The 15,359-nt window shown below is 39.3% G+C and overlaps 4 protein-coding genes across 5 annotated transcripts in view; 2 read left to right on the top strand and 2 right to left on the bottom strand.

The window, feature by feature from the left end:
* Positions 1 to 347: 347 nt before the first annotated feature.
* LOC108060648 (uncharacterized) lies at positions 348 to 1,103 on the top strand. The gene is given in 2 exon segments (XM_017146434.3): positions 348 to 953; positions 1,013 to 1,103. Coding segments are annotated over 2 exon segments (216 nt in total). The 5' UTR covers positions 348 to 828.
* Positions 1,104 to 2,233: 1,130 nt separating this feature from the next.
* On the top strand, positions 2,234 to 2,763 carry Sfp51E (Seminal fluid protein 51E). Its single transcript, XM_017146445.3, has 2 exons — positions 2,234 to 2,402; positions 2,488 to 2,763. Exons 1-2 carry the CDS (start codon positions 2,255 to 2,257, stop codon positions 2,742 to 2,744), a joined length of 405 nt encoding a protein of 134 aa, XP_017001934.2. The 5' UTR covers positions 2,234 to 2,254; the 3' UTR covers positions 2,745 to 2,763.
* A 2,689-nt stretch (positions 2,764 to 5,452) lies between these two features.
* The window catches only part of igl (igloo), a 43,886-nt gene continuing 33,979 nt past the window's right edge, over positions 5,453 to 15,359 (bottom strand). For both annotated transcript variants that reach the window (XM_017146500.3, XM_017146502.3), the window contains exon 3: positions 5,453 to 6,988. In XM_017146500.3, coding sequence (XP_017001989.1) covers positions 6,762 to 6,988 — 227 coding nt within the window. In that variant the 3' untranslated portion in view covers positions 5,453 to 6,761. The remainder of the gene's footprint in view (positions 6,989 to 15,359) is intronic.
* Positions 10,142 to 10,867, bottom strand: LOC108060696 (uncharacterized). Its single transcript, XM_017146504.3, has one exon. The coding sequence runs from the start codon at positions 10,785 to 10,787 to the stop codon at positions 10,164 to 10,166; it is 624 nt and encodes a 207-aa protein (XP_017001993.2). The 5' UTR covers positions 10,788 to 10,867; the 3' UTR covers positions 10,142 to 10,163.

Genomic DNA, 15,359 nt, shown 5'->3' on the forward strand with positions numbered 1-15,359 from the left:
TTACGAATTCCGTGAAGATTAGGAATCTCTCAAGAGACTGGAGTAGTCTTTAAGGGCTTAGATATGTTTAACTTAGCCTTTGACGGGATTTCGGCATCTCCGCGGTGAGCGGAAAATTGTACAAATAATTAAAAATATCTTTCATAAGTGTGCCGGTTTTTTCTTTGGTTCTTCCGTCTGAAAAGGTGTTCTGATATTGATAAAATAAAATTCGAAAAAAGAATTTGAGTAAAAGAAGAACCTTTTAAATAGCTTTTAAGCAAATATCATGTGAACGCCCCCTTAACGCACGACCTTTTCTTTAAATTAATAACTGTGTTGCGTATATAGTAAAAGTAGGGCAGTATTTGAAGGCTTTACTTGGAAACTTTAGAGTTGAACACATGAATTATAGAATTCAAGGTTTAACGAAAGCCAAACAGTAATTTTTCAGTATTTTTCTTCAAGAAAAAAAAGCGAAATATTTAATCCAAATCAGGAAGTTTTTTGTTGTTATAAATGATTTTATTTGGAGTAATTTAAGTTAAGGCAATAAATTTTAAAAAATATCCCAGAACCCAAGCTTATCATTGCAATCATTTTACTGGGCCTGCGGCCAATGATGTGTTCGTGGCCAAATTTTCATTTTGCCCGCTTCGATTTGCCACAGGTGTGGTGGCGCAATAATTTGTCATTTTTCTTTCCGAAGGCTACTGCTACTGCTCCCTCTGGAGCGAAGGAACCTGCCAGTTGTGTGACAATCGCCTCGGAGCTGAAAGACCCCATACCGTGGCTAATCGATAAGTTGTGGCGAGTGGGGCACGAAACTGAAAGAACGGATTACTCGAAATGGAACTTTCTCCAATGATTGTCGTATTGATTATGATTTTCAATGCCGCTGGTGGGAAATGCCCATCGGGCAAGCAGTGGAGCCCAATGACAAAAAGGTGTATAAAATATTATTTCGGCTCATAGTCAGACAATAGAATGCTATCGGACTTAATGAACCCAAAGAGCCCATTAAGGTCTGCAGCATTAACAACTATAAAAAAGGTGAGGCGAGACTATTAAAAGTAATGACAACTAATTTTTAGTTTAATCCCGGCAAAGCCCACAAAGCATAAACATAATTTATAACATTTACGAAAATAAAAGGATTTCCAGACAAATAAAAAGAAGGCAAAAAGTGTGAAAAATTAAATGCCATTCTGTTGGGTTGAGTTGGGTTTGTCCTGGCAAAACAAAGCGATACTTCTGGCAATGGTGTAGAATAACCTTTTGGGCTTCTTTGGGCTTCCCTTTATTGACTTGTTTCGATGCCTTTGGTTACACAAAATGGACAACAATTTGTGCCTCAATCAAAACTCTTATAAAGTTCAAGAAGTGCCTGAAATATTGAAGTTGGAAAAGGGTTCGTGTCGGGGCCTTCCCTCAAGACTTTTCATTAATCATTGAAAGCCACTTTATTTTAAGCAGGCATCGAAATGAAAGGAAAACAAACAACTATTGTGTGAAAATTGTTTGCTGACCAGTCAATGCCCATTGAAAGAACACAAATTTTCATTACATTTATGCATTCAGGCAGCACAAAAATAAATATAAACGAGCGAGCAGTGCAACAAAATATAATCAAGATTGCCTGTCAAAATATCTGCAAAACGGCAGTACGTGTGCATGAAAAATTCTTGAATGCTCATCGATTTTTTTTGCCTCGCTTTAGTTTTATTATTATTATCTGTGAATTTCCGTCTGTCGTGTGCAAATTGGATAATAGAGCGGTAAATTAAATTTACCGCCCCGTTCCGTTCTGGATTGAGTAAAAGTAATTACAGACAGGTGGAAAGCTGGCCATGCAAAATGCAGACCACCCACCCCCAACCCGATTACATGTGTACCTACATACAAATGTGGCCTCATTCCGCCCGATAATTAAATAAAATGACAAAAATCCATGATTGACAGCTCTTACGGGGAGTTATAGATCCATGGCGACTTTATTCAATGTTTGGATATTTTACAAAATGTACAATTTTAATAATGCCGAGCAAAGAAAAAAAAAGTAATATGAAATAATATTTCTACCTTTAAATAAAATTAAAATTAAAAATTGTTATATTATGAATTGTTTTTTTTTTATAATATTATCATAATATCCATTGAAAATTCAAACATTTGTCTGTGTGCTGGCAATAGCCACCATAGCCAATGCAATTTGGCATAGCTAAAGTGTCTCCAAAATCGCAATACTAAACTTCACTTCTATTTGGGATTCCTCATGAATCGAATCTATATATTTTTACTACTCGCCCTGGGGTTCCTTGCCTTCAGTTGGGCTCGTCAGTGCAAGGAAGGTTTTATTTTCAATCCGAAACGGGAAAAATGTGAAGCAGCACCGGCCACAGAAGCACCACCAAAATGTCGACGTACGTATAATATTTATCAGTATTTAAATAAGATAATATAATATTTATAGTATTTTAATAATAATACGTAACTAAATCGCTTTAGGTGGAAGGTACTGGGTTCCAGCGAAGAAAAAGTGCGTCAAGCTACGAAAAATTATTTCAGGATTTTACCCCGAAACACATCATAACTCAACCCATAGTGGCTTGAAACTTCCATGTCCTAAGGGCACCTTACCTTTGGGAAAACTTTGTGTAAAGGAATCAATCAGGAAAAAAAATAATACCGAGACTACAGAAAAAACGATGTTTTTGGAACCGAAGGGTTCCAAGTATCAAATTTTCATAAAAGCAAAGCATTAAGTTTGTTGGACAGTTCCTGCTTTTTCCTAATGATTTTAAAATTTGATTGCTTCATGTTATGAAGCTATTATCATGTTATGATAAAATTTTAAAAATCAATTATGAGAAAAGTTTACAAATCAAAATCCGCTGTTATATTGTTTTTTTTTTAATTTACGATTTAATATGATTTAATAAAGTCAAATATCAGGACCTAAAAAAAACCAAAAAAGCATTTTAACCAACCTTGTTTAACTGCGAGACAAAAATTGAAAAAAAGATAGAACAATAAACAGCTTAGAGCGAATTTATCCGGCGATTGTTATAATGAACCACAGCAATCAATGGGAGAAATATGGGACAGGGAAAAGTGATGGAAAACAAGTTGTCTACAAGCTGAAAGTCAAAAGGAATGTCATGGCTGTTGGGCAACAAATTGAAAGCCCGAAGAAATGACAATTGTCATACTGAATATTAAACTAGCGACAACTATTCTGATTTTAAAATTTAAAAGAAGACGCTAGGATACAAATAAATACCAAAAGTGCTACTTTAAAAATTCAATATAGTTTTTACAACTCTGAATATCAAAATGTCAGTCCCCTTTAAACCTTTTTATAAATCTACACAAAACTTCGTGGGACACCTGGGCGCAAACATGATATTCGTTTAACAACAACTTTTCTCAGCCCTTATTCACTTGAAAGTTTTCATTTCAAATTTATGTAAACTAATGAGAAAAAGTTTTTGCTATTCAGATGGTTTTGTTTTCATATTCATAAACTGGAAATGGCCAAATTAAGCTTTAATTTCAGGTAGGCTGCATATTTTGTAATAGATTGAGTACCATAGTCTTCTCCTCTTTCTAGAAAACGTCTTGACGTGCTGGCATAAACAATTAAATTCACGACATAGTGAAATAAATTGAATAAGTAAGTTGCAGGCAACATTTACGAACTGCAAATGGCAGAAGCTGTGTGGTAATAATCGTAACCATTGCGAATTTTGAAAGCACTCTGGGTTTGCAAGGGCTCTACGTCTCCATGGCGTATTTTGCGGTTGAAATCTGCACAAAAGGTGCGAACTTTAGCAGCTAAAGCAGATGCAGATGCGGGATGGGATGGGAAGTGGCTGGGATCCGGCGCTGCCGATTGGATGGGTTTGTTGCTTATTTGGCACGGATTTGGTGGCGTTGCCTCTGCTGGCGGCTGTCACCGCGCAAAAGAGGTTTTTAGAAATGGAAAGTTGATGTGTGCGCCACTGCAAATGTGCGATAAATGTACGGGTGCAGTGAATGAAAGGAATTGTTGTGGGATTTTATGGGTGGAGAGAAAAAAAACAGGAAATTTTAAAACCTCTATTGCATTTTCCTTCAGCCAACACAAATAAAGTGGTTCCAGCAATAAATTGAGCTCTCGTCAAAGACGCGTTGCAAACTGCTATTAAACTGACATTTGTTTCCCTTTTAGGGGGCACTCAATGCACCAGCGATTGCTCCATTTTAACACTGTTCAGTGTTCAGTGTTGCTGTTCACTTGCACAACGCTTTGTTTTAAAAGCCTCATAAATTGCGCATACGCCATGTTGCACCAGCAAGCCGCATGGCTTCTCTCTTTCAGCACGCATAAATTCAACGGGTGAAATATTTGCGAACCGTGAAGTGACGCCGCAAAAAAGCGAGGAAAAAAGCACAGCACAAACAGCAGTTAACTGAATGCTCCGAAGCACTTTAGACCATCCACGTGGTGCGCCAGAGGAGCGAGGATTCCCAATTGACATGCACCATGCTATGGAATGCAAATTTCCCGCGCTATCTCTCTGTCTTTTTGGTGGCATGTTCAATTTGAAAGTCACACCTACACTGGCACCAAATTCTGATGATGCACTCTCCGCGGATTTGGGGGAAATTTCATTGAGAATTTTCCGCTTCGCCATGTTTCACATCTCCTTGGGGAGGGCGAACTCAAATATTTGATGCCTTTGACTGCGCCTGCAAACTGTAAACACCGGCGCAAAGGATAATGCGCTGAAAGTCCCTTTACTGGCCCTCTGACGTCTCAAGTGCCCGGGACTTACCTCCACTACGGAATTTACACAGGCCCATCTAGGTCAAGTATTGTCAGAGTCAGCCACATCAACGTCATTGTCATGAAAATTTCTCGTGCTAAAACTGTCACTGAAGTTCATGTCAGTCGACTGGCACAGTGGGCCGCAGGCCACCTGAAAAGTGTGGTTCCCGAGCCATCAGCAAAATGAACCGAAACTCTGAGGCAAATACTTGCGAAATCCAGCAGTGATTTTTGAGTATTTTTGGCCCACCATCCTTTAAAATGTTCAAATGTCCTTGACGACTGACAGTTACAGTGGCAGCACCACCGCCGCAGGAAGCCTCTGTTTTGTGGGTTGAGCTCTCCTCCACCTCTTGAGGTGGCAACAAAAAATCGTTAAATGTTGGCCATGTGCAGCGAGTGGTTGAGAATGGCTAAGAACTAATGCCAAACTGGGCAGCAAATGGTTATGATTATGTGATGATGCCATGAAGATTAAGTGCTAGTTCTCGAGGGCTTTGAAATCTCTAAATATTCGTAGGATAGATTTTTATTGGTATATTCTTGAGGCTAACGAATTTTAACAAAAGACCAGATTTTGCTAGATTTTCAGTTCCATAAAATCTTAATTTTTATTACTCACCTCTCATTTAGTCATGGAAAATAACAAGACTTGGCCTGTTTATTGTATTTATTTTTATTACTCAATTAAAATTTAGTTGGGACATTCTTTGTTTTGGTTTCTTCGGCTTGTATATGGTTTGCTTTCATATTTGGTTTTTTTCTTTCTTTTATCCACATATAACTGGTTTTACCCATTTGCTTTTTAAATGTAATAATTTTATGCAATTTATTTGAATTTGACTTTGATCTCTAATATAATTTCAATTATCTGCATTAGCTTGTTATTAATTCATTGTAGTTAATTGATTTGAATTTTAAATATTTCTTTAGTGGCCTTTGCTCGCCACATGGTAACAATTTTCTCAGCCGCGGCCGAAAAAAAATATTTTCCAATTCAACTCGCTCTAATACATTTCTTTGCTTTTGCTTTTGTATAGGTATGTATATATATATGTGTATTTCAGTTTCCCTCTCGAGGATCAATTGTTAAGTAGACAAATATGTAATACACTTGGTAGAAAAACGAAAATTGTGCCACCAGATTAGTTATCTTCATGTTCATTGACTTTCAGTTAATATAGAGCCCGTGGGCCGAAAAAATTGTTGAGTTGACGTCTCGAAGCTGCATCATGTTGCTTGGGTACCCCTAATTTGCCTTAATTTGAAACAACATTGAGTTTCTTTGGTTTTTACTTCATTTTCATATTCATATTCATACGCATGTAGGTACAATTACTTTTTACTTTTGGCATTGGCCAGACAAAATGGAAATGATTTCCCAAAAATTGTTCAGCATTTTCCTTGCATTTGTCTTTTTGGTTTGTTTGGTTTCGCATTTTCCTACAATAAATTTTATGGAACATCGTGCCTTTTATTTATCTTTTTGTAACATTAGGTTTTTCTTTGAAAATTTAACTTTAGTTTACTTTCGTTTTGGTTTAGTTACTGCCTTGGGTTTAATGGGAAAGTCCAAAAACGAAGTAGGATTTAATTAAACATTAACTAACGCAAATTACGATTCTAATGGTTAGTAATTAAACAAGACAAGCCGCAGGTATTTTTCTGTAAATATCATCTTATGTCGAATAGTTATCCGCAAAATGTGATCTCTTTTTATTAATTTATTAAAGCTTTGCAAACGAAATGTAACTATGCCCTCGACTTAATTTATTTAAATATTATGAGAATCATTTGGGTTTGCCATTGGGGCTAAAATATATTCACTAAAAAGTTTACAACTGTGTGCCCTCATCTCGACTGGCCTTTTACACATTTACAATTTACCAAATTTTTTATTCACTTGCATATGCGTTAATTAATCAATTAAGCTTCAGCCAGGACCAACAAAATTCCACTGGCGAGCTCCTTACTCCGGGTTGGCATCCTTGCGGGTCTTGTGGCCGCGGAACGAGGCCTGGATCTTGGTGGCAGCCTTGTTAAGCTCGGGATCGGTTAAATCTATGTCCAGCTCCTCGGCCACCTTCTTGGTGATCTCCTGGATGTCCTCGTCCTCGGGCGCATCCTTGTTGACCAGCTTGCGTGCCAAGTGACCACGGAAAGTGGACTGAATCTTCAAAGCAGCGTGGCACAGATCTACGGCGAAAGGAGATGGAAACGGATAGTTTGTGTAAATTAGTGTTCCAGTTCCGCTTAAGTGGCCACTTGGCCAACGCCCCGAAAAAACAAAGAAACAAAGAAGCTGAAAACTGAAATATATATAAAAAAGTTCCGAAACTTGTCTGGTGTTCCTTGGCCAATTGAAACTTTAGATGATACTCAAACATTCCCCTGAATTTGTTGTAAACTTTTTTCAATTAGCTCCGGTCCTTATGCTGGCTTCAACAGAGTTTGTATGGTGTTCGCTCTAATTTATTGTTATAGTTTCCCCTCCACACTATTAAATTCCCTACACTCAGAAAATGAATCGCCCTGAATTTTAGAAAATCGCCTATGGATTTGCTTCACTGGCGATTTTTTTCTTTAAAATAAAAAAATTTTCTACTGGTAAAGAAAATTTTCTTCCAATTAATCAAAATTCATTAAATTCAAGAAATATTCCAGAAATATAGAAAAAAATCGCCAGTAAAGCAAATCCATAGGCGATTTTCTAAAATTTTTTTTTGAGTGTATCTGACCGCCGCTTCGTACTTTATAGCCCAGCACTGGCCATCATTTTTCCACGGCTCCCAGATTGCTTGTAAAAAGGGGAAATAATCGAAATCACGAAGCGAATTATTCCCCCGGCTCTCTTCAAAGTGTTTAGTATCCGCCGCTTTCGACCACGTTTTCCCCGGCTAATCTCATTACGTATACGCAGTGTGGGGCGCAGCGGGACGCATATTTCCTGCATGTATAATCCACACCAAGTGCTGGCGAGATGGATGGCAACTGACCACAAAATTAAGCTTCCAGCTGCCCAGGATGCATGTGGTTGCGGTTAAGTCACGCGTGTCTCCCACTACGTGCTGCATACCTTAACTCGGGTTTTTGCCCAGAACAAGCTCATTCTAATTAGCCAGTAATTGTGTAAAAATGCGCAGGAAATACGTGTGCTTGGAACCACAGGAAAAACCATTAAAATTTGCATAGCTTTGTGGGAGTCTTTCGAGAACGCGCTTTTTCTGCGTTGTCAGCGGAAAGATTACATCATTGCAGCTGTCGTTCTACCAGTTTTGTCATCTTTTCCCATTGCTCTTGTGCATTTATGCAAATTCCGAGAAAATTCTCATTTAAAATTTCCCTTTTTTGTTGAGATTTTGCCGCTGCGAAAGTGCATACATTTAACTTGGCCAATTTCCGCTACGAAATCTCGCGTTCGCCTGCGGGCCGAGTTAGCCCACTTGGCCATGCAAATATTTCCAGGGGGCAGAACGGGAAGTGGGCCTGTGTTAATTCGCTAAGCGTAATTGGAGTTGGGCCAAGATAAGCATTTGAAAGAGGCCCACGAAGGGTCCTGCGCCAGGACTTATGGCATGTGCTATTTTATCAAATTACGCACACACGGCGGCTACGCAACGTGACCCGGCCGAACGGCACGTGCCATGCGCCACTGCTGCATTTATGTTTATTTATAAAATATTTAAAAATATCAGCAAGACGTGCAAATAGCTGTGTAGCGCCAACAGCCGTGCTGTGACATTTACAGGGACGCAGGATCTGCAGGGGCCAACTAGTTAGCCTGGCTAAGCCGAGCTGAGCTGCTGCGGCTGCCTGGTCAGTAATCAACCTGTTCTCGGCAGTTCCGCAAATAGAATGTGTAACTCTTTCCAAGGGTTTTTCTGCTACCTGTAGAAAAATTCGTTATCTTTTCCTCTTTGTTTTTTTTTGGTCTTGAAAGCCCTGCCAAAAAATACACATAGAAAAATCCCCTAAGAAAAGCTTGCGTTTTATAGCACCAAAAAAAGGAATTTGGAAAAAATATGTGTTTCTTGTTTTTAAATACAACTAATTACTTTTCTGAAATCTATGAAGGTGTGGACGCCAGACGCCTGAAACAAACTCAATGTGGAAAATTCTATGTTTATAGTACATTAAAATTTTTTTTTTGTTCTGCGACCATTGGACATTTATTTATTTTCTAAGATGCTGAAAAAATAAGTATACATTCTCATCGTCTCATTTCTCACTCCATCACAAAGCAGTAACATTTCCGTAGCACCAATTACTCTGTAGTGCTTTTTCTTAGTGAAAACTTTTTTGCGAGAGATTTACACATGTCGCCGGCCATGCAACACATGTTAAAAGCCGATCACGTACGCTGCGTGTCCTGTCACAGGACCGCATAAGTCCAAAATCTGAGCTACAGTGTCGGAAAAGTTGTCAGCAGGCCGCATGCATGTTGCTTTTTCAGTACTGTGCCTTCGCTTCGGCGTAACTGGGTTTGTCCTGGTATCTGCTTGAAGTCTCGGTGTCCATGATTTTCTGCCTGCTGGCGGGGCATACAAATTGAGTTTGCTTTTCTTTCTGGCAAAATGTCACTGCTTCTGTGTGGGCCTTGCATGCACTTCCCGGGGGGCGGGGCTGCACACCTTGGCCGATGTTGGCCAAGGGATTCGGATTTGGATTTGCATGTGCAGAGCTTCGGGGCAATCGGTCACGTCGCCCTGATTGACTGACTAACACGCTGTCCGCTTTTCGCTCTCCCCGGACTTTGCTTAATTTGCATGCTCCCGAACACTACTTTCAATTCAAGGTTTTTTTCGTGCTCTTTTGGTTTTATTTTTATAACCCAATTGGCAGCTTCCATCGAGCGGTAATCCCCAAAGGATATGAAATCAATCATAAGCCACATCAACTGCGCTTTTCACCTGTCCTTCGCCATCCTTTTATTGCGAATATTGAGTGGGGACAGCGGCAGGGAACTGCAGCACACGTGTATCATTTTTCCCCGCATTTGCATTTGTCTCTGTGTGCGGGGGACTCGACGCTCTTGACCCACATTTCTCGCAACAATGCAAATTTATATTAAAACAGAAGGAAAATAAAAACAAAGCGACTGTGTGTGTGTGAGTTCCATTAGCGAAAGTGCAAATCCGTGACGTGTGCTTAGTAATTGTGTCAGAAATAATAAACAAAAGGCGTCCCAGACACGCACATAATGAGCCTAGGTGAACAAACAAGATGTTTTGATTTGCAAAGCATGTATTCAGGAATGCTCTTACTTAGGTTTGGAAAATATAAAAAAAAAATTGATTCTTCAAAGAATTTGTAACCTTCAAGCAATGTAACTTTTAACAGACCTTTATTTTTCGCCTAAAATAAACGATTTTTAAACGCGAAAGAATAAATTTAAGTGATCGCCGAAATTGTGGTATATGAGTTGATTCTCAGCCGACTCCGCCTCGAATATCTTCAAGTAGCCCCAAATGCGGAGAGTGACCGAGAAGGCATTGGCCAGAACCAGAAGCTTGAAGATCAGGGCTGTGACCAGTTGGCAAAACACAATATGGGTTTTGCCACTCTCATCCAGCTGAGCCACGTCAAAAATGGCGCATGTTGTGCTCGCGATGCTGAAGGCCCAGCAGTAGAGGAAGGACACACAGTAAGGAGTCTTAAAGATCAGGAGACGATATCCCAGGGGCTTATCCACTTCTGCCGTAAAATATCGGACTCCAACGAAGCTGCAACGGCAACAGCGGAACAGACTGTACAGCAGCACGAGCACCATGACGTAGATGTACATCTCGTTCTTCATTTTGTACTCAAACATGCTCTTATAGGTCAATATGTACTTCAGTTTCTTGGACCAGAAATTTGCCTCCCAACGCTCTAGAGGAATCGGCAGGATGGCTGCCGCGTGCATCATCGCCCAGAGATAGAAAGTGGCCCACAGGCAGCGCAGCAGCACCATTATCGAACGGGTGTAATGGTAGTTTGTATATTGTCCAGGCATTTTGGAACTGATTCAGAAAATAAAACGTAATAATGAATTTCTGCGATAGCAAAAGTAGAAAGCGTATGACACATATTCCAGTGCATCCTAGGGTGTACTCTTAATGTAAAGGATTCTTGAATAGATTACACAGGTCAACAAAATGGACTTTATTAAAAGGTGCAGGCCTATTGGCATTAAAACATGTTAATATAGACGTATATAAGCATATCTGCATACTTAGTTTTAGCGTTTAACGGGTGGTATTTGGGCAATCGCGATTTGAAAAAAATAGCAACATTTAATTTTTTGATTTAAGATATCTTCGAGGGTCTGTGCTCAGTTGTAATAATACCTATGCCAAAAAATTGCTTAGATGCCCTTCTACATTATTGCATTTAAGTTTCCATCATAATTTGAGTCAATCACAGCCTATGAGCCATTGAAGTAATTTGTTCACCTCTATTCCCAACCAACTTGATGCGGTGAACACGCTTAAAAAAATACAAGGAAAAATATATGCCCTAAAATATTTTACAGGCATCTAGAGGCGTCTTTCACCGAATTTTTAAGACAAATAAGACCATTGTACGTTGAAGGATGGAATTTATAGAATTTTTTCCGTAAGAACTTAAAAAGTAACAACTATTTTTAAATCCCGTTTTACATAAATATCTGACACATTCGTAAAAATGTGCCTTTCAATTTGGTTAGCAGTAGGCGCCGAACATAGACAAATTATATTTTTAAGGGGTTAATATGCCTTAAAAAAAATCCCCACCACAATTTTAAGGCGACGCCACTGTTATCTTTAAAAAGCCTACTGTGTAAAATCACGACAAACTCGTTACGTAAGAGTGACTCTAAAATACTTGTTACTTTTCCCATTCTTACGGAAATAATTCTATAAATTCCATTTTTTGAAGTACAATAGTGGGATTTATCTCAAAAATTCGGGAAAAGACGCCTCTAGATGCATGTAAAATATTTTAGGGCACATATTTTTCCTTGTATTTTTTTAAGCCTGTTCACCGCATCAAGTTGGTTGTAAATAGAGGTGAACAAATTACTTCAATGGCTCATAGGCTTTTATTAACTCAAATAATGATGGAACCTTAAATGCAATTATGTAGAAGGGCATCTAAGCAATTTTTTGGCATTGGTTTTATTACAACTGAGCACAGACCCTCGAAGATATCTTAAATGAAAATATAAAATGTTGCTACTTTTTTCAAACCGCGATTGCACAAATACCACCCGTTAAACTCGAAAACTAAGTATGCAGATATGCTTATATCCGTCTATATTAACACAATTTAATGCCCATAGGGCTGCACCAAAAACACTGTTGGCCTGTGTTATTATCAAAATAGCAAAAGAAAAATCAATAGAAAAACTTTCAATCAAGGAATAATTTTATCGTATAATATAAACTTCAAGAATGACGTTTTTAGCCCAGCACTATATATTTTTTTATGGAAGTTTTAAAAAGTAAGTAAGGAAAAGGAAGTAACAAATGGCTGTAAATAAATTTCAACATAAATACTTATCCCCTGAAATCTCGGAAAAACTTGGTAATTTATTACGTGTACCACATTTTCTTGCAGAGAGTGTTGTTGGGGCCTGCGTTTGTCACTGTCATAATTACGTTGTTAAGTTGCTGTCGTAAATATACATTTTAATTACCCATCCCGGACGCTTTGCACTTCGCCACCGGACATCGTCATGCAACATCTGACAGCTGCGACTCCATTTTGATTTAAATCATGCAAAATGGCCGTCCGAAATGTCACATGCCAAACGCACTGTTTACCGTTGCCTACTTTCGGGGGCACTTCCGAATAACGACAAATTGTGACAAATGAAGCACGATAGTAAGCCATTAAATGGCATTTTTAAGCCAAACGCTTTTCCTACGCAAACGGAGATGGAGCCTTTGCGGTTGCCAAGATTTTGCCATTTCACTTTTGGCCATCTACTTTTGCTTCTTGCTTGCGACCCAGCGGCCATAAGGACTAAGCCCATTTTTCAATTTCCGACAGAACAAAGTCTTGTGGTTTGCCCACCGCAATGCTCAGTTTTCGTCCACTTTGGGTTTCTCCATCTTCTAGGGTTTTTCCCCATTTCCATGGGGCTGTTATTGGGGCAAATAAATCTCCTGGAAGGACAAACACAGACCCGTTGAGAAATACTTATTGGTTTCTCCCCTCTGTGTACCTTTCTAGATTTTGTGCAAATTTGTCTATGACGTACTTAAACCAACTCTGGATAATATGTATTTTACACCAATACTCGAATACAGATGGGCTCCTTGCCCAGAAATTCAAACACAACTTTAATTAATATTAATCCTTTGCACAAAAGCTGATTATACAATATGGCCAAACCTTGCCGTAAAACTCATTAAAACTTTGCTTGAATTCAAGTTAATCCTGGCCATAATTAACTGGATTAGAGCGATGCGTTAATTATTCAACGGATTGAAATTGAAATTAGTGTGGCACACTTTAGAATCCGTGTAATTTGAAAACATTTAAATGTGTGGCTCTATTAATTGTTTACCGTGAGCCTCCGGTGAAATTTGCATGCCTCGACAAGCAAAGCAAATGGCATTCAAACGGGCAATTAAATATTAAGCAAGTGAATTTTATTGGGGCCTCAATAAACACGTTGGATAAGGGCCACGAAAAGGTGCTAGCATTGTTGAAATATTTAAAAGGACCAACAAAGTCGGCACTTGCTAAACGTTTAGCAGTAGCTAAATAAATACCTGACCTCCACCTGTCACCCGTGAAAGTCCATATATATAAAGGTATACTAGGTATACAAGCATATTGTGGCCACTGGACGATATAAATACGGGGTCCAAGCTGCCTGCCTCCCACATTTTCCTGTCTATTTTGACCTGCTTTGCGGGCAGCACCTGTATATATCTAAATATATATAGTATGCTTGTCGGGGTTTCTTGGGGCTAGCAAAAAATCGCCAATTCAGCGGCCAAAAACATTGTTTTTAGCTGGCTTGCTGCTTATTGCGTGTTTCATGTCAATGCTGTCGTCTCTCCTTTTGTTTCGCATTTTTGTTTTTTCTTCTGTTTTGTCGCATGTTTTTTCTGGATCCGCCTTTTTGTTCGGCCGACAACAGGCGGAGGGAGCACTTAACATTATACTTAAATGGCTTGGCCCGACATTGTTGGTTTTTTGTGGGTCTCCCGGCGGTGTAAATGGAATTACAAGCTTGCTTAAAACCGAAAATCCAATTAGGAGAACGCGCTGCGCTGCTGTTTTATCGCAGTTGCTGATGTAGTTGATGTTGCTCCTGGTCGTGTTGCTGCTGGGAGAACTAGCAGCAACATCACGAACAGGTCTTTAAAAATGACACATGAATTTACGGTCATGCCTTTGATATCCCCAAGATGACAAGGGGGCTTATGTGCTCTCAAGATATAACAACTTTTACTGTTGATTATAATTAATTAAAATATGTGCCGTGAATGTGAAGATTATCCTATATTTGGAAAAACGCCACGAAGTGGTATTTTTAGTCTCTATAAATCAACTGCACTCGCAATCCAATTAAGTTTCGGCAAACAACAACGAACATATATCGAATTTCCAATAAATTAAGCAAACCAAGCCTAATGTTCGTTCATAATTCATCATAATCGAATGGAATCCGCCAACAATTAACGCAGACAACCATCCGGATGCAGTTCAATTACCATGCTCTTTGGGTCGGATTTTAGCCCCAGTGCTGTTTTGGGGGGCGGCGGAATGCTGACTTGTTGGTGGGCGTGTGGCCCAAGAACTATAATTAGTGGGATCGCGATTATGCAAACAGAATTGGGGGCAAAACAGGACTAGAAACCAGGACCCACAAACAAATTGGTCAGGAAGGCTTTGGGCCAAATGCGTAGGTGAGTTGTATCTTCGCATACACATGGCTCCGGATGGTCTGTGCACTTTCGGCACAAAGGCAAGGATTGTAAGTCAAAACCCCAGGCAAAGCCGCAAATGCGAAATGCGAAATGCAAACTGCACACACGTACAAGAAAATATCCTTAAATGGCTTTCGATTTCGTTTTTCGTGCACATGCAGAGTGTCCTTTGTGTGCGTTCGTACGTGCATGTGCTTGTCCGCATTTGCATACCAAATGGGCCAAATCGCAGTTTTGGGCTCAGAAATTGCTTTTGCTCGGCCATATGTGTGTGCCTCATTTTTTTCCCCCCCCAACTTAACAAAGTTCTTTGTGGCCGTTGTTTTTATTGCTTTACAATTTCGCAATATGCCGACGGCGAGTTTACAACTAGGCCAACACCATTAGCTTGTCGTTGTTGGCTGCGAGCGATAACTGTGAATAATGATGAAGTTCTAACTGGTTTACTTCGGATAAGCCGGGCGTGTCTGCCATGTGTGTTGTTTAAATATGGGATAAGGCCATGAAGTGGATCTAATTATGGAGTACAAAAGAGTTCAGTAATCTGATTGGGAAGTCCTCTGGATTTTATATACTCTTTTGTATTCATAAAAAAAAGAAGTTCCTTGTGCTAAAGCGTTGTTGAAAAATAATAAAAAATGTTAGTACAAATTACT

This window comes from Drosophila takahashii, chromosome 2R, assembly GCF_030179915.1.
Source record: "Drosophila takahashii strain IR98-3 E-12201 chromosome 2R, DtakHiC1v2, whole genome shotgun sequence".
In the NCBI taxonomy this organism is placed as follows: Eukaryota; Metazoa; Arthropoda; class Insecta; order Diptera; family Drosophilidae; genus Drosophila; species Drosophila takahashii.